The sequence below is a fragment of the Nanorana parkeri genome, unplaced genomic scaffold, assembly GCF_000935625.1.
Source record: "Nanorana parkeri isolate BGI_ZX_2015 unplaced genomic scaffold, ASM93562v1 scaffold477, whole genome shotgun sequence".
NCBI lineage: Eukaryota > Metazoa > Chordata > Amphibia > Anura > Dicroglossidae > Nanorana > Nanorana parkeri.
In genome coordinates, this window is record NW_017306745.1 from 903,510 (window position 1) to 925,784 (window position 22,275).

The 22,275-nt window shown below is 38.9% G+C and overlaps 1 protein-coding gene across 1 annotated transcript in view; it reads right to left on the reverse strand.

Annotated features, from left to right (window-relative positions):
- Positions 1-22,275, reverse strand: part of COL1A2 (collagen type I alpha 2 chain) — a 46,226-nt gene that overhangs the window by 15,141 nt on the left and 8,810 nt on the right. Inside the window, exons 6-30 of the mRNA XM_018560768.1 lie at positions 21,371-21,424; positions 16,323-16,376; positions 16,178-16,222; positions 15,119-15,172; positions 14,017-14,115; positions 13,886-13,930; positions 13,648-13,746; positions 13,049-13,102; positions 12,858-12,965; positions 10,338-10,391; positions 10,153-10,251; positions 8,836-8,889; positions 7,407-7,505; positions 7,255-7,308; positions 6,076-6,129; positions 5,723-5,776; positions 5,173-5,226; positions 3,904-3,948; positions 3,700-3,798; positions 2,648-2,755; positions 2,338-2,391; positions 1,320-1,373; positions 1,162-1,215; positions 848-901; positions 643-750 (exon numbers count right to left, since the gene is read on the reverse strand). Of these exons, the coding sequence (XP_018416270.1) occupies positions 643-750; positions 848-901; positions 1,162-1,215; positions 1,320-1,373; positions 2,338-2,391; positions 2,648-2,755; positions 3,700-3,798; positions 3,904-3,948; positions 5,173-5,226; positions 5,723-5,776; positions 6,076-6,129; positions 7,255-7,308; positions 7,407-7,505; positions 8,836-8,889; positions 10,153-10,251; positions 10,338-10,391; positions 12,858-12,965; positions 13,049-13,102; positions 13,648-13,746; positions 13,886-13,930; positions 14,017-14,115; positions 15,119-15,172; positions 16,178-16,222; positions 16,323-16,376; positions 21,371-21,424 (1,710 nt within the window). The remainder of the gene's footprint in view (positions 1-642; positions 751-847; positions 902-1,161; positions 1,216-1,319; positions 1,374-2,337; positions 2,392-2,647; positions 2,756-3,699; positions 3,799-3,903; positions 3,949-5,172; positions 5,227-5,722; positions 5,777-6,075; positions 6,130-7,254; positions 7,309-7,406; positions 7,506-8,835; positions 8,890-10,152; positions 10,252-10,337; positions 10,392-12,857; positions 12,966-13,048; positions 13,103-13,647; positions 13,747-13,885; positions 13,931-14,016; positions 14,116-15,118; positions 15,173-16,177; positions 16,223-16,322; positions 16,377-21,370; positions 21,425-22,275) is intronic.

A 22,275-nucleotide genomic window follows, 5' to 3' on the forward strand; every position in this document is an offset into this window, starting at 1 on the left:
TATATATATATATATACTGTATATATATTGAGCATAAAGATTGTTAACGTATTATGCTGTGGTATAAGCTAATTTACAACGTATCTGAAGTACCACTACCACTAAGACGTGGATTTGTTGCCACTATCCCAATTATTTTTGCATGTTTGCAGCTGCTTGCATTTTAACTAGCTAAATTACACTTACTACATTGCCTTTTGTATAACACATTTGTTTTCTAATACTATAATCTCTTCTTTGAAGTCAAGAAGCAAAAGCTATATCTCATGTATTCATCAGACATATCCCTAATTGAATACATACTGTTAGTTCATAAACTCTCATCTACACAAGACACTGAATGTGTGGCAATAATTTGGGGTAATGATCATTGGTAAGAGAAAAAGTATTGCATTTTAGACCCCACCGAACCCATGGAGGCCTGAACTTGTCTGTGTCTACTCTAATCCTACCATCTATGTGCTATTTTGGACCATTAAACAGTTGCTTGCAACAAACTAAGCCTCAGCTAAGTCATCTGGGGGTAGTTCTGCAGATCTTGGAACACTTAGAAATATTAGAACTCCTGACCAATTTATCAGTGCCCCTGTATCTAGGAGTATGGTAGGTATTTTACATTTATTTACAGATTGTGTAACTTACAGCTGGGCCAGCATTGCCATGGGGACCAAGGGGACCATTGGAACCAACTTCTCCTTTAGGACCTTTAGGGCCTCTCTCACCCTTAGCTCCAGAATGACCAGCTGCACCCTGTTGAGGTAATATATACAGCCTGATTATAGTGCTTTTTGAGGACAACTAAAGAAATTGTACATTTTAATTGAAAAAAGAAAAGGCAGTTACTTACAGGAGGACCAGCAAAGCCATTTGAACCAGCAGGACCGGCCTCACCACGCTCACCCTGCACAGAGGCAAAACAAAAAAAATATTGTGTATTAAACACACATAAGAAGTCTTTTAAGAACGGAACCAATTCATATGATAATGCTGAACCAGTAAAATCTCTGATAAGCCTTGGGAATGTTACTGGTTCATAGCTAGTTGGTAGTCTGCTTTCTCCAAGTACTGGTTCAGCTCACAAAATGGCTGATGCCACTGTTTGAAATGAAAGCTGTTACTTTTAAGTTGCATATACTAACATGACTTCATATTTTCACTTACAGGGGTACCACGAGGACCAGCAAGACCAGAAGGACCAGAAGGACCAGATTCACCCTAAAAAAGACAAGATACCAGGGTCAGAATAATCAGTTCTTCTTTAATAAAAGTTTACAAAAAGGAAGCTACAGTGTTCAGCTGTATCCGAGAATTGTACTTACTCTATCACCAGGTCCACCAGCAGGACCAGGGGCACCGCCAGCGCCAGCTGGACCCTGGAGAAGAAACATTTAAATGTTAAAATAGTGTCACCATGGATACTGCATCCTTGTCTTTGTTCAGTTAAGCAAACAATACATAATGCTTGGTCTGTCCCAACCTATTGCCAGGAAGGACCTTACCCATCTAATAAGGTTATTTTTTTGGACCACTTCTGGCCACATATTATGCACATGTCTTAAGTTCCAATAGCCATACCTCTTCCCAGTCAGTAGCACAACTTCTTTTTATCTACGGTACACACCTCTTCCTGGCCTGTTGCACCACCTCTTTTTAGTCAATAGGGCCACCTCATTCCAAAAACCAAGCCTACTTCTTCCTATTCAGTAGGACTAAATCTTCCCATCTACCAGGCACACTTTTTCCAACCAGTGAGACCACCTCTTCCCAGCCAAAGGACCACCTCTTCCAAGCCAGTAGTTTTGTTCCTCCTAGACAGTGGGGCTGTCTCATCCCATCTTCCAGAAACACCTCTTCCCAGTTAATAGGACCACATCTTCCCATCTACCAGGCACACCTTTTCTGAGCCAATAGGAACAATTCTTCCTATCCTCAAAGCAGTTTTCTACTCATACAAAAAAGACTTTTTCCTAGTCATTAGGCACTCCTCTACCCATCCAAAAGAACCAACCCTTCCCATGTAGTAGGTATTCCTCTACAGATCCATTAGGGCTGCCTCTTCGTATAGACTAGGCATTAATCTACTCATCAGATTGGGTGCACACTTTTATTCATTAGGAATACCTCTTTCCATTTTAAAGGCATTAAAACATGTCTCAGTTTATACTTTAAGCACACCTCTACCCATTCTAAGCATTTTCTCTAGACTTCCATTTCATGTCGCAGAGTAGGCAAAGTCATCCAGAATCTTTCTCAATAAACTAATATTATATGTACATCTACAGTAAGAAGCAAAGGTCTACTATGTCTAATGCTGAATATCAAGGGAAATGTACTCACACGAGCACCATCTCTTCCGGGGCTGCCATACTCTCCAGAATTGCCAGCATCGCCCTGTAGAGTAAGAATAAACACTGAGAAATTTGTAGTTATAACTTTCTGAATTTTTTTTCCCTTCTGTATATTATGTATATATGGAAACCCAACCAATGAGTTAACTAAGTTTTATATGATATTTTGTTTCTTAAACAGGAGGGGAGGGGTGCGGGGACATTAGATTTCATGGTTTTGATGAAGTAATAGGTAAAGTTAGCATTTGTTTATGTGAGTGAATGGACATATACTTATTGGTTCTTTTCTCTCATTTTACCTTCTCTCCTTTGGATCCGGGAAGTCCAGCAGTACCTCTTTCACCTGGAATACCAGCAGGCCCAGAAGGTCCAAGGCCTCCGTTCAAACCAGCAAGACCGGGCTCTCCCTAGGTATGAGGAATACATATCATGTTATCTCTCTAATGGAGAATAAAAGCTGTTTTACGGACAATGTTTGTCATTCCATTATTGATATGAAGTGATGGACACTAGCATTCCACCTTCTTTACTCATTAACTATAAACGTTTCCTAATCTCTGTCCCTCTCTGTCCTGTCATGTTAATCAATGCTGTGGATTAGAAACAACCAAAAATGGTAGGCCACATACAATGTCCTTTCACCTGTAGTAACTTTATTGAACATAGAAGCAGCTCTCACAGCAGCTGCAGGAGCAGCCTGTTTGCTAAATAACGTTACTATAGATTTTGGGTTTGTGGGCACTATGGGAGCCTAGGGTGATGCATTTTAATATGACTCTCCATGCAGATTCATACAAGGTGCACCTTCACCTCTACTCAGCTTATGAATACTACAGTTCTTATGGCTTCCAATTCCTGTTGGCTACCTACCCTGTCCTGTGGCTTATTATCAACTGTTCAATCCTGAACTATATATTATCTATGTCCTATACAACATTGTCAGGAAACAAGTAAAAGGCTGGGCAAAGAGACAGGAAGACAACAGTAAAATGAATGCAAGCTCAGTCACATCAAGGGGAGATATGGATTTCAGAAACCTAGTCTTAAACAGGGGTGATGATATAGGAACATATTCTAGAAGCATGCTGAGCCATAACCAGGAGATATAAATCAGGATGGTGCTGACAAGTAGTAAAAACCCCTTTGCTCAGTTGGCACTTAGGAGCGCACCTACACCACCTGCTAAGTATAATTTCTTGGTCAAAGCAGTAAGAGGTCTGGGTGAGGAAGAGGTGAGGGAATGACTTGTTGATCAAACTACACCTGTAACACTCATTTTCTGAAAAAAAGGTACATTTTAAAGCACATATTTTTTTATTTTAACTCTTTTACACCTCAACAACCAAAGCACCTTTTGTCCATCAGGTCCAGGGGTTCCAGTTGGGCCGCGAGGTCCCAAAGGTCCATTAGGGCCAGCACTACCACTTTCACCAGGGGCACCACGTTCTCCCTGTGTTAAAATAAATACAATTAGGGGAAAGCATTTTTTAGCACCGAATTTGCAAACTCAGATCAATTTTCTACCTTCTATAGCACAAAAAAAACCAATACTTACTCTTGGACCAGCAACACCACCAGCACCGAAGTCACCAGGAGCACCCTAGAAAAAAACACAAGAAGGGTTATTGGCTACTCAAATCTCAGTTTTGAACCGATAAACTGGAGTAAGCACATGGAACAGGTCTTGTAGGTCATTCTGAGGGTGCAATGAAAATGTACAAGCTCAAGTACAAGGGGAAGACTGGAATTTAGTAATGCTCTTCATCTGCTAAAGGAAACATTACTAAAAGTCTTATTTAAAAGCTCTAAGTATGATAACAGTTTTCCTTAATGTAGTGGTAGGTTTAACAATTTCACCATTGTATAGTGAAACTAACTAATGGCAATAGGAACAAATGATGCCAAATCGTTATCATTTATCAGCAACTGGCAAGACTGAACATCAGCTTCGGTTTTTATTATTAAGTATTCATGTCTGCCAAGAAAATTAGTGGTACACTCTGGATGACTTTTTCCCTAACCTCAGCTACCCGAGTTCCTACAAAGCTTCACACATGTGTACAAAGATTTAGCCCATTTTGCAAAGCACTGCCCATGTAAAATTATTTGACATCCTAAATCTGCTGAAGACATTAGATGGTGTATATGCATACCAAGCAATCTTTCTTACAAAGCTGAACGTTCAAATTTGCATTGGGTGGAATTGCATGTTCCTGACAATGGAAGAGGTAGGGGGAGTGCCATGGATGCTTCTGGCGAAGCAATAGTGATTGGTTTGAGAAAATCATCCCATCCAATAAACTTTCTCTTGAGAAGGTTCTGCTAAGGAACATCGTCTAGGGTTGAAGAGGGGCCTGCAAATTTCTTAGTGTTCCCCCCTCCAACTATAAACAACCAAATCTCTGAGTCTATCTCAGATACTATTGTGCTGGTATGATATGCATCATGCTAGGGATTCTAGGGGCCCTATCTATATACTTCTCTAAAATAACTATTTTGGTTTGATCTCAATGTACAGATGTTTGAATGCTATCATCTACGGCCGGTTTTAATGACTAAGATACTGTATCTATCTAATAATTAATACTACTGGCGGGGTACTGTTGCCTTGCAGTGAAGGGGTTAGGGCTTCTTTTCCCATCAGCTCCCTATCTCCATTGAATTGATATGTTGTCACCATGTAAGTTTGAGTTCCCTCTGGGATCTCTAGTTTAAACCCACAACCCCAAAAACATACCAGTATGTTACTGGCTTCCACCCAGTTTGACCCTATTGTGTGCGTGCACATGGGTGACTATGTTTAATTAAAAAAAGTTGTACTTACTCTTTCACCGGGTTTGCCAACTTCTCCTGGAGGACCACCAGGTCCAGGCAGACCCTGCCAAAAGGAAGACAGTATTAGACATCATAGAGACCATAGATAATATAGGTAATGTGACAAAGAACAAAATATACAAGTGATATAGTATTGAGTATATTTTATGTTCAAGTGTACATTTCATGAACTACTAGTAACCTTGTTTTTAATTGTGTCAAAAAATAATCAGTTAATGAACTGATTAACTCAGATTAACAAGTGGATGATTACAGTAGGCACTTAGGAAATGTTTTATTGTGTCACAAAACCAGCAATTGCTTGATCTCTCCATTAAACTTACTGTATACATTTATCACAGGTGGCAAGTGCCTATTTTTGTGCTGTGTGGCCTAGAGCATTGTGTCTAAATAATTATGTTTATACTCCTTTAGCTCATGAAGCGTGCAGATGTATTGCCTGCACTGTGAATGTTTTCCAAGAAATGTCCGACTTACAGAATGCCTGTTACTTCTGTGAATTGCATTTCAATGTGGAAGATGATTAGAGAAAAACCCACCTGGAAACCTGGAGCACCAGAGGGACCTTGTTCACCACGCTCACCATTAGCACCCTGTAGGCCAAACACAGAAAATATATATTTGTTAGAATTTTTTATGTTGACAGGGTTTATATTCCTTTAAGGTACTTCTGCTGTTTTGCGTCAACATTATCTAGACAACAAGCAACCACTTAATATGGGTAGCCATTCTTCTAGCTTAAGTGGAGGAACACTCCTCCAAGAACACATGACATTATCATTGGAAAAATGTCTCGGACATATCACTACTTCCTAATGGATCACACAATTCTCAAAAAAATGTAAATGGTCAGTAAATAAGCGAAGACAGACAATAGAGAACTTCTACTTACACCAAGACCAATAGGACCTTGAGCACCATTGTTTCCATCGGGTCCAGGAGCTCCCTAAAGACAAAGTTGGAAAAGTTATTGTAAACAAGCAGTGCTCAGTGGGTGCTCTCAGGATGTTAAAAAGACATCGGCCTTCACTTAAGGAAGAAATTACATTGGCCTTCACATAAGGAAGAAAGGACATCAGCCTTCACATAAGGAAGAAATTACACCGGCCTTCACTTAAGGAAGAAATGACATCGACCTTCACTTAAGGAAGAAATGACATCGACCTTCACATAAGGAAGAAAGGACACTGGCCTTCACATAAGGACGAAAGGACATTGGCCTTCACATAAGGAAGAAAGGACATTGGCCTTCACATAATGAAGAAAGGACATTGGCCTTCACATAAGGAAGAAAAGACATCGGCCTTCACATAAGGAATAAATGACATAGGCCTTCACAAAAGGAAGTGACAGATCTTGAAGATAGGCTTTAAGGATTTAGAAGACAGACTTTGAAGATGAGCTTTCTTTAAAGATGGGCTTTCAGTTTGCCTGCTACAATGAAAGAAAGAATAGGAGTAGACCTCCACTGCTGTAAGGGTCAGAAGTATAAACTGATCTAGACAACATTTTATACATCTACCAATCTGTGTGGGGCTAACTATGAAGTCCTTGAGGTGTATGAACTATGGTGGGCAGAGGAAGGACATCCTTCTGCAACACATACTAGGGTAAATAGCAGGAACTAGCATATATATATATCAGTAAAAAAAAGATATCAGATTTTTTGATTGATCATTTATTATATTTTGGTGTTGCAGGTTCTTGGAGGCATTATCTTTTGTTGGAAGGTTGTGATTTTATTGTTCTTCAATATTGTTATAGTAGTGATGCAGTCTGTGATACTAAGTGAAAACTTACATAGACCGTGCACCTATAAGGTGCTATCACTTCCTTAGTAATAACACTTCAGCAGGGTCAGGGATGAGGGCAAGAGCTATGGTCTCAGCAGTGGTTTCTAACTCTGCAGCCACTTTACTGTTTGTGGTGACTTTTATTAAAAATTATTTAAAATATTAAGTTTAGAATAAGCTAAGAATCTTAACTTCTGCAAAGGGGTGGACTTCAAGATGTGAATTAAAGTCTAGTCAATTTACAGCAGGTCGGATAGGCTTTTTCATATTACACTTACCCTGTTTCCAGAAGGACCTTGGTTTCCCCTTTCTCCGTTCTTGCCAGGCTCACCCTACAAAGAAAAGAGGAACTGTTTAACACCTGTAATTTTCAGTATAAGCTATGAAGTTAACTTTTGTAAATATTGTAAATTTGGGGTGTTGCACTTACATTGGGTCCTTTTGGTCCAGGGAATCCAATAGCACCAGGTTCACCTCTAGCACCAGCAGGGCCAGCTGAACCAGAACGACCCTCAATACCTTGGAGACCCTTGAGGATAAAAACAATCATTTACTTTGCACTAATAAATAATACAACTATTACCTTTAAAGTATTCTTTGATAAGATTTTTTAAATCATGTATTGATAACACCTATCTTAAGCTATAATTTGACTGTAGATGTAAATCAAGCTAACTTTTATTGGCCTATCCGCCATGATTTGTTTCCATCATATGCACAGGTCCTACATTTCAAGGACCACACAGAGATCATAGATAATATAAAAAACAACCCTTCTCCTTTTAGCTCCTTATGGCCATTAAAGGTGAAAGTGGTGTACAGATAAAACAAAGGAGTGCTTATCTTACTTTCATCTTTGGCTCCTATGACACCCATCTTTGACTCACAGCCATGAATATTGGGGATATCTATGCCCAATCCCTTTTCCCTTCCTAAGCTGCCTACAAACATTAATCAGCCAGGCATATATAACCCAGGAACTGAGTAATTTTTTGGACTAAGGATCTTTCCACAAAAGTAGTGATTTGGGTGGGAAAATCAATCAGGATTAACCAGGGAGTGTTGGACAAGGTTGAGGAGATGCCTACAAACAAAGTAAATGAGTAGCCTGATAAACAATCATGTGTCGTAAACCTCAAATCATATTAATGTAAGATGCAGTTATGTGGTGTAGTTACACTGCAACTTCAGTGGGAATTGATTTATGAATTAAATTTGAACAAACTAAAAATGTATGTTTTGCTATGCATACATTTAAAACTGCTTGCTTGCTTTCCCTGGTTCCTCCTTTACCCCAACATGAAATTTTAAAATAAACCCTTTGCGTTTTCATTACATATGTTTTTTAATAACCAGTGTTGGCATCACTGGGTCTCTGTGCTTCCCATGGCTCAGGCAGATCAATGCTGGTGGGAGGGGGAGCTGTACATAGCTTCCTGAACACATCACAGCACCCTGCCTTAGTACTCTTCTTAAGAGCCCTCAGCCATGATGCCATGATGCAAACAGCGGGCTAGCCATTTGGAGGAGGAGCTATGCAAATATCAAATGCCTTTATGGGTTGATGTCAGCCTGAAGGAGTGGGCATTCCTGAGCAGACTGCACCAAGAACCAATTTCAGTCCAGGAGAGGAGCTGGTACAACTGTGCAAGACTGAAAGGCAGGCCGGAGCCTTCACATTTGTACAGGAACAATTACAGGTGTCTCCTAAATGATGATAGAGGCTGTAGCCCCTTGCATGCTTTTCCAATTACCCCCTAAACAATCCACTGATATGAAGACATTCACTGCTTGATGGACATTTCCCTTTTTTCTATGTAATTGTGATGCCTCTAAAAATAAAAATGTCCGAAACTTACAGCAGCGCCTTCTTTGCCTTGGGGACCAGTGCTGCCAGAGAATCCGGGAAGACCCTAAATGTAAAGGATAACAAAAAAGGTGATCAAACATGAAATGATGAGAAATCATACTGAAATAGAAATCTCATTACATGAAACATAAAATGATATTAATAGAAAGTAACAAAATAATAACAAATAAATCTGCTTCACATTTTAACAAACGGATTTAATTGTGTGATAATTTAGGAAGGATTCAGGTGTTTATAATTCTGAGAAATGCAATGTGAATGTGCTTAGCTTGATGTGGTTAGCCTGGCCAATATTTACAGCTACAGCCCTACAGCTGCCGTGAAACTACAAATGCCACCATGCATCTCTTCCAAAAGTCAATGCCTTATCATGGGATTTGTAGATTCACCACAGCTGGAGGGCCGAAATTTTAGCTACATCTGCCATAGAGTTTTCTACAACAGCGCTAAAGATGTTGACTGTCTTGTCTGATGTACAGATATCCACTAGACTCTTGCTTGCGCGGCAGCAGATGACAGCGTCTCCGAAGGTTTTTTCTGCGCCTGCGTGTCCATCAGTGACCTTGAAGCGCTGTGGCGGACCTGGGCTCGTGTGCCAGCAGAAATGGCCCCGTGTGCCTGCTCTGGCACACGTTCCATAGGTGCGCCACCGCTGCACTAGAGGGAGTGCCTAGATATGTGAAGTATATTTAAAGTGCATGTCAAGCCCAAAATTTTTGGTTTTCTGCATATGGTTAGAAAGGATTAGAACCCCCTCAGGGTCTTAATTCTACCTCTTCCATTAGAGAGATTTATCCTCACTTCCTGTCCTGCTGACATCTGCTTCACCAGACAGGAAAAGAGGGAACATCTACAACAGGGACTCAGAAAGACATAAAAAGGGTACAAAGGATTTAGTCTTCTAATCTACTAAATAAAACCTTTTTTAAAAAAAAACTTTTTTTATTTTGTCTGTGTCTCTGTTGAAGATTTTTCTTCACTTCCTGTCTGGAGAACCTTGACAGAAGGACAGAAGGTAAGGGGATATCTCTCCAATGGGTCCCTAGATAGGAGAAGAAGTTCTAGCCCTTTCTCACTTTATCCAAAACTAAGAAAAAAAGTGTTGTCCTTACGTACACTTTAAGGTAATAGGACACAAGAAGTATGTAAAAATGTTAAAAAGGACTAAAAATGACATTACAGTAAATGTTTCCACTCCAAATATTTACTGACTAGTGAAATTATTTGATAGATGACCACTAAAAAGTTGGTGTGAAGAGATATGGAGGATTAGTACCGATCAATTTACAAAAGAAGATTGACTTACTCTTGCACCGAGAAGACCGGGCTCTCCAGGGCGTCCAGCATCTCCATTAGGACCTCTGGCACCAGGGGGACCAGAAGCACCACGGGTGCCAGCGGGGCCCTACAGAATATATATAAAAAAAGTTACATATATTGACCTATTATTTATTGTTACTGAACAGCTGAAATAGCCTTCACCCAACTTACAAGTCCACCAGCTCTACCATCAGGACCAGGCAGACCACGAGTTCCGGGAACACCCTAAAAGACACAAGGATAAGGTCACTATTAATGGAGAACAATTTGTATAAACAAACAAAAGCTGTGGCTTCCCTAACTGGGATTAATGAAGATAAACCATAAAGAGGTGTCATCTCAAAATCATTAAATGTATTAAACGGATAAGTTCACACTGATACAAAACGGATATTTAAGATTTTAGTAGATACTGAAGGGTTAAACCATTTGACAGTCTCCTCTATCTCTCTGGAACTATATTAGTGAGATCTTGGCACTGAGTTCCCAGGTTTGAACACCTGATGTGCCCAATATGAGAGGCTCCCACCATCCCTGTTGTTTTTTTAATGTATTATAAATTAAGGAGAATGTAACAGGATAAACTAACTATGAACTTGTTGCACTAGGGTCCTAGGTTTGATTACCATCAAGGACATTATCTGTATGGCATCTATATGCCCCCCCACCCACCTCATGCTTGTGTGGGAACATGGCCCTATATTTTTGTACACCAACACCTCTGGGACTGAAAGCTGTGAACAAAGCATTAAATTGCTCTGACTAGCTACTACTAAATATAAATGATGAATAGCCAAGTCTAATGATCATTCAGAATGGTGCCTTGTACCTTGTGTGTTTCAAGGCAGCAAATTATGTATCTCATATATAGGGATATTTGCCCTACAAGGAGACTAGAGCAGGACAGGAGTGGGGCTGGGGGGAAATTTGCCCTCTGGGCCAGTACTAACAAGAGTTCATAGGCTGGTAGCCCTGAAAAAAAAGATACTTTACCATTCACACATTGATCAAAGTGGGATCCCCAGTAACTGACACATGCCAAGCATTATATAGCAATCTGCTCCTCAAACCTGCTATTGCAAATTGAGGGAAAGTCTAACAGCACTCACTTCTTTTATGGCTCTGAAATGTTCTGTGACCGAATGAATGTTGAGAGCCACTTAGGAAGCTGATGCTGAGAGATGTAAAGGTGTGTCACTATAAGTCAGTGATCCCCAAATTGCTGCCCATGGGATGAATGGTGCCTTTTGCTTGCATTGGCCTGACCCTTGTGGCACAATTTCTCCCACTGACACCAACAATTCCTCCCACTGACAACAATGATGAGGCTCTATTCTGCCTACTGACACAAAAAATGGGCTTTTTTTCTCCCAATGACAGAAATAATGGCACACTGTTTCTTCCACTGATACCAACAATTGGGCAATAATCTTTTTACTGACACCAACAAAGGGGCATTATGCATCCTCTCACTGACCAAAGGTGCTAGGTCAGTCTGGCCCCTCTCAATAATTAAGGACAGTGAATTGACCCTTTGTTTAGAAAATTTGGGAATCCCTGCTATAAACCATATCTTTTAGGAACACCAGGTTTCACAATGCCCACCAATCAATGAGGCACCATGTCACACTTTGGTCAACTTTCTGTCCCTACTATCAAAGGGCCACTACCATTCCTAATTTTTAATACTAGACATAATAAAGAAAATCTATATACAATCTATAGGTTCCCTATTATCTCAGCCTAACTCCTAAATATAGCCCATAGCAAGAAGAAGAAGTGAATAATAATAGGTAGCCAATAATCAAGCCTGCTCGCCAAACCTGCACAGATCAATCAAAATCATAGGGTTATAAATGATCGGTCTACCTGAACCTAAAATATCAGGTTCAGGTGGACCGACCCTTTATAACCCATTGATTTTTTATTTTTTATTTTTACCCATTGATTTTGAGTGATCTGTAAAATTCTATCATATTTGGTAACCCTCTACAGTAAGATTTACAATAAATATAAAAATACTGAAAACAAAAGACCATGAAAAAGTATGAGGGCCTTGCGGTCTAATAAGGAGAAAATAATAGACAATAAGAAATTATGAAAGTCCATATAAATCCCAAGGTGGAAGGACAGCCATACATATCGCATTAGAAATCAATCTATATACACACTTTTTATGCACTGAGCAGCTAAGAACTGAACTGCCATGCAAATGGTATTAGTCCAAACTCAGTTAAAAAGTGCTACAGTAAGAGGAGCCTAAGGGAGCAGATATGACTTAAGGTTTCTGAAGAGGGCAAATAAGGGGCACTGGGTTAATAATAAGCAATAAACTAGACTGTGAAAGGGTGTCTACAAGAAAATAAAAGAAGAACATGGAATGGAGACGTGAACAGAACAATACTGCAGATAAGAATGTTAAGAACCTATGGTAACAGATGACTAGGCAGTAAGGTAGGCTTCATTGAGGTGTGTTTTTAAAGGTGGACTGAAGCATTCTGTATTGATGAACAGATCTATATTAAGAAGAAGAAGGTTTCAGAGTAAAGGTGCACAACTAATAATAAACAGGTCCACTAGAACTGCTTGGAAAGTCTTCCTCACTTTTCAATTCTTCATTTAAAAAAAAAAAACGAATCGATAAAATTAAAACATTGTTGTTGCCATCGATATATATTGCAGCATACTTACTCTTATTCCAGCATTGCCAGAAGGGCCAGAAGATCCAGCCTCTCCGTTGGGACCTCTCTTTCCTTCCTCACCAGAAGGACCAGCAGAGCCTTGGGAACCAACGGCACCCTAAAAGTAAAACACAGCTATTAATGCGCCACAAAGCAAACTATGGGTCAAAACTTTCTTAAACATTGGATGATGATACTTACAGGTTCTCCTTTGCTACCAGTGTCTCCTTTGCCACCAGCAGTACCGGGGTCACCCTGAAGCAAAAAAGATTATCATTAATGGGACAATATTAACCTGTGATGCACTACCTGAAGGTAATTTACAGCTGATACAATGTTTTTTTTCAAACAATATAAAATTGGCAAAACTACTACTTGGTAAGGTTTATGTTTTCCTAAACTAATGATTCTGTATAAAGATGTTAGGGTTGACTTTGGTGAACATCAGTCTGTTTCAACCTTATTAGACATTATGAAGCTATAAAGTCAGTCAAGGACTGGTATTGCTGATTTACTGCATACTGTGTGAGAGATAACAGAATGATCATTGCAGTATTTCTGCTGCCAAAACAAAGGAATGCAGAACCAACACTTTCTATCTGAGCAATCCTGCCCAACACACAGGAAATATGCAACTGGAGGAAAATGGGCCTCCAATGAGAACTGGGTGAAATGATGTCCTGTAGGACTTAATTTTTTTCAACTACCAAGAGGTTCACGAAGAACTCGAATACATCTACAAATTAATCTGAACTGCCCTTTAAATAGTTTATGTAGCTGCTAAGAGTTGAGTTACTCACAGCAAGACCTCTTGCACCAGATGGTCCAGCAGGTCCGGAAGGTCCAGGGATACCACGGCCGCCGGGGAGGCCAGGAGCACCACCTACACCAGGAAGACCCTGAAGAAGTGAAAGAAGAAGATTTTAGTTAAGAATATATCTAAATCACTACAGTGAAGTCGCAACAATAAAATCTATAAACAAAAACTACCCCCACAGCTCATCTTACACCAACATTTTAAATGGTATGGATACTTACAGCTGCACCTTTAGCGCCATTGACACCATTTGAACCAGGGTTTCCCTAAAATATAAACAAATACATGTTTTAGGTACATTTTGGTCTGTAAAATGAATTATCAGCTACTTTTGAGGCCAAAATTTACTTACAGAAGGTCCAACGGGACCGAGAGAACCAGGGGGTCCAGGCTCGCCTCTTCCACCAGCAGCACCAGCTGGGCCAGTATTACCAGAAGGTCCGATCTCACCCTGATAGGTGAAAAAAAGGAATGTTGTTGAAAGGCAAACTTAATATGACTTATGTAGCTATCACCACCATAACATTCTTTAAAATACTGCACACACTTCAAAGCCTTTTATATCATACATTGTTACCTCAACTGTCAACTGTCAACACATCAATTTTTTTTTAGCATGGAGAGCATCATAACCTAAAATCTGTCATTATGCTAAGTTACAAAACCTCATCTGAAAGATAATGTTAGGCTTGCAGTGGCAGTACCTGCTCAGTAAATTGATGGCTGGGGAGAGAAGTTCTTAAACAGGCTTACAGGAAGAAGAGAACTCAGGGTGGGTGTCGACAGGTGTGGTGTTCATTAGTCCAAGGAACAGATTACTAGTGGGCAGTTGCACAGTGTTTAAAGAACACCATGATCTAACAATTGTTACCTTATTGTTCTACGCACCCAAATAGCACACTAGAGGAAGGTTAATCATAAGATTATATGCATTAATATTGTTTTTCCCCCCTCAGATGCTCGTTGAAGACCCCTTGGCCTGCAGTAGTGGTGGCCTACTTGTGCCTTTGAAGTAGTTCAGGAAGTACAAAGAGGTCAACAGAGTTGCGGGCAATTTAATGATCACTTCCTTAGAGCCATCTTAGACAAACTTAAGCTATAGAATCAGGTCTTCCACAAAACAGGCCTGTTTGATAGTTCTAATACAGTTTACTTAAGATGTCGTACCTTAGTATGCCAAGTTTAATAATGACAATGACCTCTTACACATACCTGCTTATTGAGTTCTACAGAGCAATGAACAATGATGTGTGCAAAGTGCTATAACCTATAACAACCAATCAGCTATCACTAACTAAAGTCATATCTGTAAAGCTAAGTAATGATTTGCCATTATGCATTACTTCTCTTTACACATTGCTCATTCCCATATTCAATCATTCATCCATACAATGTGTGGGTATAGCATATTCAGGTAAGTGTAACCCAGAAATACAAAAACTTGGTACACTCACCTTGGCACCAGGAGCACCGGGGAGGCCAGGAGCACCAGCTGAACCGATTGGGCCCTGAAATAGAACCAAAAAAATGAACTAGTTAGGAATTTCTTAAAATGCTTTTTGTTTTGTTTTGTACTTTAAAAGGATAATACTTCTAAGGATTAAAAAAAAATACTCCAGAGGTCAACTATATGGGGCAAATACAAGATAGAGCAACCTTTCCCCCTGCAAATATTATGCAGAGAGATGTGTTAAATTTAGGCTCTGCTTTATTATTGGGTTGTCTTGTGTCTTCTTTGGTTTTCAATCAGAACTATTGAAAAAAAAATATCTTGCACATACACTATATAGTGTCCTGTGTACAGGTTTCCCCACTGGTAGGCCAGGAGGTGGGATACAATTGCTATAAAAGGCTAAAGAATATATGCACAATCTATTTTTGTATTTATGTAGTATATCTGTTTGCTGTACATAAATATGGGTGCAAAGAATTAGGAAAAGTGACTGATTTCTCAATAAGACAACCAATTCAACAAAAAAAGTTTAAAAATAATCTTAGACATAATACTTTAAAACCTTAAAGATCTTAGACCTTAGACCTTGAAGCTTTTGTAAAGGACAGCAATGGAGTCTTCGCCATTGCCTAATGAACTTCCTTTTTAATTCAAATTGAGAAGCATTAAAGTATATTTATAGCCACAATTTTTTGGTTGTCTTTTGGGATATATACTTTCTCTTTCCCCCTCACCTTCTGTTTGGGTGACAACTCTAAAATATTAGATTTCAAATCACTTTTCCTCTCGGTGACAGTAATCACCAGGACAAACTGAGAGGGTGAATTACCCTAGTGGGTATAAAGACAAAAAGAAAAACCTGACACAGGTTCTAACTTTCCTGTTCTCCAAAACTAATAAGAAGGTTTTTGCTATACATACACTTTTACTATGGGTGCGCAAAAGCACCCAAACACATTCAGCTTCTAGTATACATGGAAACATTTTATTTCTTTTTTTTTAGTAAAATACTGCTTCTTCAAATAATACCATCTACAATAAAATAAACGTATTTACTTACAGAAGGTCCGACTGGGCCAGAACTGCCATCACTACCACGAGGACCCTAAAGATATAGAAACATATGATAAGCTTATAGGAACAACAAGCAGACAGATTAGGAAATCATGATATATCAGATATTAATCCATGTTTCAAATACTTACAGCAGAGCCGGGTGCTCCAACACGTCCTCTCTCACCGGGGAGACCGCGAGCACCCTATGAAAAAGCAGGGAACATGAATTATTTTATAAATATATTTTAGATACAAACCCCTTGAACAATGTCTGCATAACTAGTAGCCACTGTGAATATGGCACAAGTAGTAACTCATTACAACTGTGTGTGACGATGGCACAGTAACCAGTAAACCCATCGTGATTAAATGGTACAGTGGAAAATAAATAACTGTAGTAAATTAGCATCTCAGCAAAAGAGGCCAAACCTACTTATTAACTAGCTCCACCTACATAAACCTGAACATGTTTTTAACTCCATTTGCACTACGTTTTTCAGTGATGCAAATGTCACTTTGTCAGAACAAAATTCAGAAAGGGAATTACTATTGAAGCAACATTCTCTACTTGTAGCCAGTGGTAGACAGTCACCTTCAACTGGACTTGTTCTGTAATATTAAATATTAAACCACTTATCCAAGTAGCTTCTTCAGCTTGAATAAGTAGCGAAAAAGTCCTATTGAACTATACCATGACCGGGATAAATGAGAACCATCTAATACATGTCCTCTTTGTGCTTTGAAATAATGGCTGAGGACAAGCTAGAACAGCATCTGGTTTGCCCCAAGGTCAATGTTATAGGGGTGATCATCGCACAGGGCTCAGAATATAGATGAGAGACATGACCCTTTTTTTCATGTCCACAGAACGATCTAGCCAGGTCAAAAACTTTTGGTAAGCAGTCCAGGTAAGTTAATGTACTTACAGAGTAAGAGAGTCACAACCAATGGACAATCATTGAACAATTTGACCTATTACAATTGAATCTGGAAACACACAAATGTGCGTAGTAACTCTGCTTCCTCTCTGTCTGACTGATGCCATTAGAAGAATCAATTGTCAATGAGGATTTTTCTCGCTAGGTATGGATTCTCCAAAATAATGTATATGGCAGGGGTCTTTGGTGCAAAAACATGCATGTCTAGCTGAAATGGTCAAGAAGGCTCATGTGACGATTTTTCTAATGAACAATTGAGTGTTTCACATCTGTAGGTTGCCTACCCCTTCAGTAGGCTAAAAGTAATTAATTAGCTTACTGCTGTATTAGTTTGGATGGTTGAGTGTCCTGTTGCAGGATTACATTTAATATGCTGCTAGAACTATCTTAGAATATACATATATATCTATAGATATATATGTCTATAGATCTTTATATATATACTGTATATATATATATAGATATATATATATCTAAGAGAAAACACAGTGTAAATGACCATCACCAAATACATTTATTGCGACAAAATATGAATTAAATAACTCAACTTGATGACAAATTAGATCATGCATTTTTATTTTAACAGAATTCTAAGACAAAAGGCAAATGCGCTCTATGTCAAACTAAGATGGGGAATAGAGGGGTCTTTTTATGGGTCCTATTCTTGCCCTTCCTAACTCACAACTGAATATCTAAAGATAAGTGCATCCTTGTGACACAATTTAAATTAAACGTTATGCTGTTCTTTATATCTGGTTGATTCAATGCCAGAAGCCATAGAATCATGATTACTATACATCACATGCCTTCTATACAGTGTAGGAAAGCTTGGGTACAGAAAAAAACTGCAGAAAGATGGCAGCCGTCAGTGGCTAAGCCCCTCCTATCTGCCAGCCATTTGTGAACTTTAGATGCACAAGGCCACAGGAAATGGTCTTAAAGTGAAAAGACAGAAAAACTAACTGACTAGACCGTTGATATTGATAACAAGTTAGCAGTGTGCAAAACAGCCACCTCTCGATCTAAACCTGGATCTTAGAACACATCACTCACAAAGGGACTGTAAGGATTCACAATTAGAAATACCATCATTGGGATTTCTTATGTCCTAAAACTTTATCACTGAAATCATGAAAACATGTAAACACATTGAGGCCAAGGGATCCTGCAATGAAAACAAGACCATGAAAATATGTTGGCCTTAGCTTGGTGCCTATTGCTGAAATAAAGTTTTAAGTTAAAACCTAGAAAGCCTACAGGTGGAAATTTGAATCTTATCTTTGCAAGTGTTTCCTATATATGAAATAGAGTGGAGAGCATATTACCTTCACACCGGAGACACCAGGAGCTCCCTTTAGACCATCTGAACCAGCGTGTCCCTGAAAGATAACACAAAGTATGGTTAGAATCTCTACCAGGCCAAAAGTATAAATGCTGGTACAAATTTGATTAAGTGCTATGCTCACTTAAGATATAATTTGCCAACTATCTCTAGTTTTGTAGTATAAATGTAAATGTTATTATTAGTAGCGAAGTTAAGAACCTTTACAAGGTTTATTCAGGGCGAATTTAGGTTAAATTAGTGTTTTTCCCCTAATAGATGCAAAATCCAAAAGGAATGTTTTTGAAAACCAAAGTTGTGCACATTGGCTGAATTATACACTTTAAAGTAGAACTTGACTCACCAATTAAATGTCTCCCAAAACAGTTACTTTTACGGCGTGCCAACTGTCAAGGTTGCTAGTGTGTTTATTTCAGCTCTCAACCAAACTTTCAAGCCATCAAATGGCTGGTGTCATTGCTGATCACATGTGCAGCACCATGGCAACCGCAAGCCAAATAAAGGCCAAGATGGCACCTGCCTTGGCTTTGAGGGATAGGAGGTTGTAGCTCTGCTTAAAGGAATTTGTATTGCATTGGCTATTAAAGCCATTTATAAGCACTCAATACAATTTGGGGGATTGATCAATTTAAAATTTGCTTAGGTACCCAGAAGATAAATATTGCTTTGGACCGTTAAATTATAAAAAATTTATGAACTATAACTATAATGAATGAACAATAATAAACTAATAATTAAATTCATGAACTATAATTATAATGAATTAACTATAATTAAATAATAATTAATTTACAATCTTGCCAAATTTGATAACAACAAGTGAGAACTGTGCACTTTTATCTCAACTTCCTAGTTAAGAAGACATTTGGGTTGATTTATTAAAAAGGTTGAAGCTGCTGACTTAAAGTGAATGTTCACTTAGTTTTGTAAATAAGGTGAAGCTGTGTTCACTTTGAATACCTAAATATGTGCATTGGAAATGAAAAATAACCAGATTTTTGCTTGCACGATTGGATGATTGAAGGGAACAAAGCTTTAATCTCTTTGCTAAGTTTGAACAAACAGTCAATTAATAATCTTTATTCCTTTTCTGAATGAACCTCAGTGTTTTGCTAATAATAATGATGAGTGTTGATATACTAAAGGAGTTCAGAATGTTCCGTTAGCTTAGTGCATATGGCTATGTCCACTTTAAATACCCAAATCATGTGCAAGGGCAATTATAAAAATTAGAATGTTTGCACATGATTAGATTGTGAAGCTTCATCCTGTTCACTGAGCTAAGTAACAGCCACTTTGCCAAGTGTAATATCTCTCTACTGTAGCAAATCAACTCTATTGACTTGTACATGCAGAACTTTACGGCGCATGAAAAATGAAAAAATAGCTCCTTCATTGGGCATTCCAACAGACCATGTACAAAAATGTACTGTATGTGTAGTTTATATCGGTGGTATGAAAGCTCTATGGTAAAGAATAATGTGTGGCAAAAGATCACAATTATATTTGTATATAATTTTTTAAATAAAATATATTTAAAAAAATGTATATTCCATTTAACATTATGTTGAACAAGTAAATGATCTTTGTTCTTGTGTAGACTGAAACTTACTCTAATGCCTTTGAATCCAGTGAGACCAGGAGTTCCGGGGAATCCACGAGCACCCTAAAAAAGACAAGGGAGGATCAATCATTAAATCAAATGTAGAATGCTGCTGCATATTTTTTTTTATTTTTGTATTACCAAATAAAAGTATAAAAAAAAAGTTTTAATTGTCTAAATGTTTAATCCACATAAATAAATTGTAACAGAGTAAAATTTTCTAAAATACCACACCTCCACACCCAGAAGTGCTTATTATCACTAGAAACACAAGATTATTCATGTTTAAACCGGTCTTGTTTTGATGTACGGGCATTTCAAAGTTCAGGATGGTAAATGAGTCCATATTGATTTTGATAAATCAGACTCATTAATGCTGTTGCAAAAGGAAGTACTCTTACCTGTAGGCCAGTGGTTCCTGTCTCACCAGGTCTTCCAGGTTTGCCAGGGTGACCCTAAAATGAAATTAAAATTAAGAATAAATAAAAAAATAAAGGGAAACATGTGCCCAGTTACATTTTATTTATAAATTGGTGAGGTAATGAACATTACTACTACTACTAATGGAGATGTTTAGACAGCCAATTGGCCAAAAGCTGCATATGTGTGGTGTATGGCCAAATTTGAACCCTGTGAAAAAATGACTACCCATGAAAAAAAAAAAGGTTGCTGTATGGTATTCATGATCTTAACAGAGTTTGCTACATTATCCATCAACAGTTGATCTCTGTAACGCTCTATGCTCATCTATAAATTCCAGGAGACTTCTGGGTAATAACACTACAGTGCTGGTAAGATCATCTCAGGAGGCTCCAGGGGTGGAAAGATGGAAGATTTTCTTCTCACCTCATGGTGGACAGATGACTCCTGCTAGAATTGGCTATGGAGGAATGTGTATATACTGTATACTGTATGGCATCCACTACTATCTTCCCAATGTCAGTATTATCAGGCATTATTATAGCTTTAATTCTCTAGTGTAAGTTACACAATACATGTGTTATCGGACTACTTGTGATTGGTAAAACACTTTTCTGTCACTCTGGTGACATATTCACAAACCTCCCTCAAAATGCCTCTTCTGAATTGGTAATGTAGAAGGCATGTGGTGTGCCAGCTTTTAGTTGATGGCATGGTGTTGTATGGAATTGTCTTAACTACTTACATCTTCACCAGGTTTGCCTCCGGAACCAGCGGGTCCTCTGGATCCTACAGGGCCCTATAATACATAATGATTTAATATAAATGATGCAATCTTACCGTATATCAGGGAAACATTAATTATTAGGCTTGTAAATTAAGCTGGACTCTTACAGTTTGACCGGGTTCACCGGGCTCTCCGGGAAGACCTTGGAAACCTTGGGAGCCCTACAAATGGAAAACAAAGAGGATTTCTGTTAAAAACAGTGTGGGTAAAATAAATCACATTTCCCTTATTCGTTATTGCAACGTTCACCATCACTTTATTATCGAAGGGTTACTGGGCCCATTTTTCAAGCAGAACATTGAGTCTAGGCCAAGTGACAAATGACATTCAATGCCATAGAAAAAATAACTTCTTCTTCATCTCCCGGGGCCACATCATTCCACACCCTAGTGCCACATCATTACAAACCCCAATTACACATGTTTCCAAAATCCAGTGCCACACCATTCTAAACCTCAGTGCCACACCATTCCGAGCCCCAGTACCACATCATTCCAAACTCCAGTACCACATCATTTCAAATCCCAGTGCTACATACGTTCAAGCCTCAGTGCCACATCATCCTCACACCCAATGTCACATCACTCCTAATCCCATTGCCACGTCATTCTTACAGCCAGAACCATATAATCTCTAAGCCCAATGCCACACCATCCCTAACCCCAGTGCCAAATCACTCCTAACCCAAATACAACATCACTCCAAGTGCAACTGCACCTTATTGCCACAAGAATGCACTTCTAACCCCTGAGTCCTACAGCTCCAATCCCCAGTACCATGTCACATACCAATGTATTGCACTATCACTCGTAACTCAGTACCACATCATCCTTAATCAAAGTGTCCCACCGCTTCCAACTCTACTGTCAGATCACTCTTGACCCTCTGCAATATTATAACTTCACTCCTAATCCCAGTACTACACCACTCCAGTCATGATCCCAGTACCACTACCTTTAGCACTTCACCATCTTTACCCCAGTGTCCCATCGCTCCTAACCCAAGTGTCCCA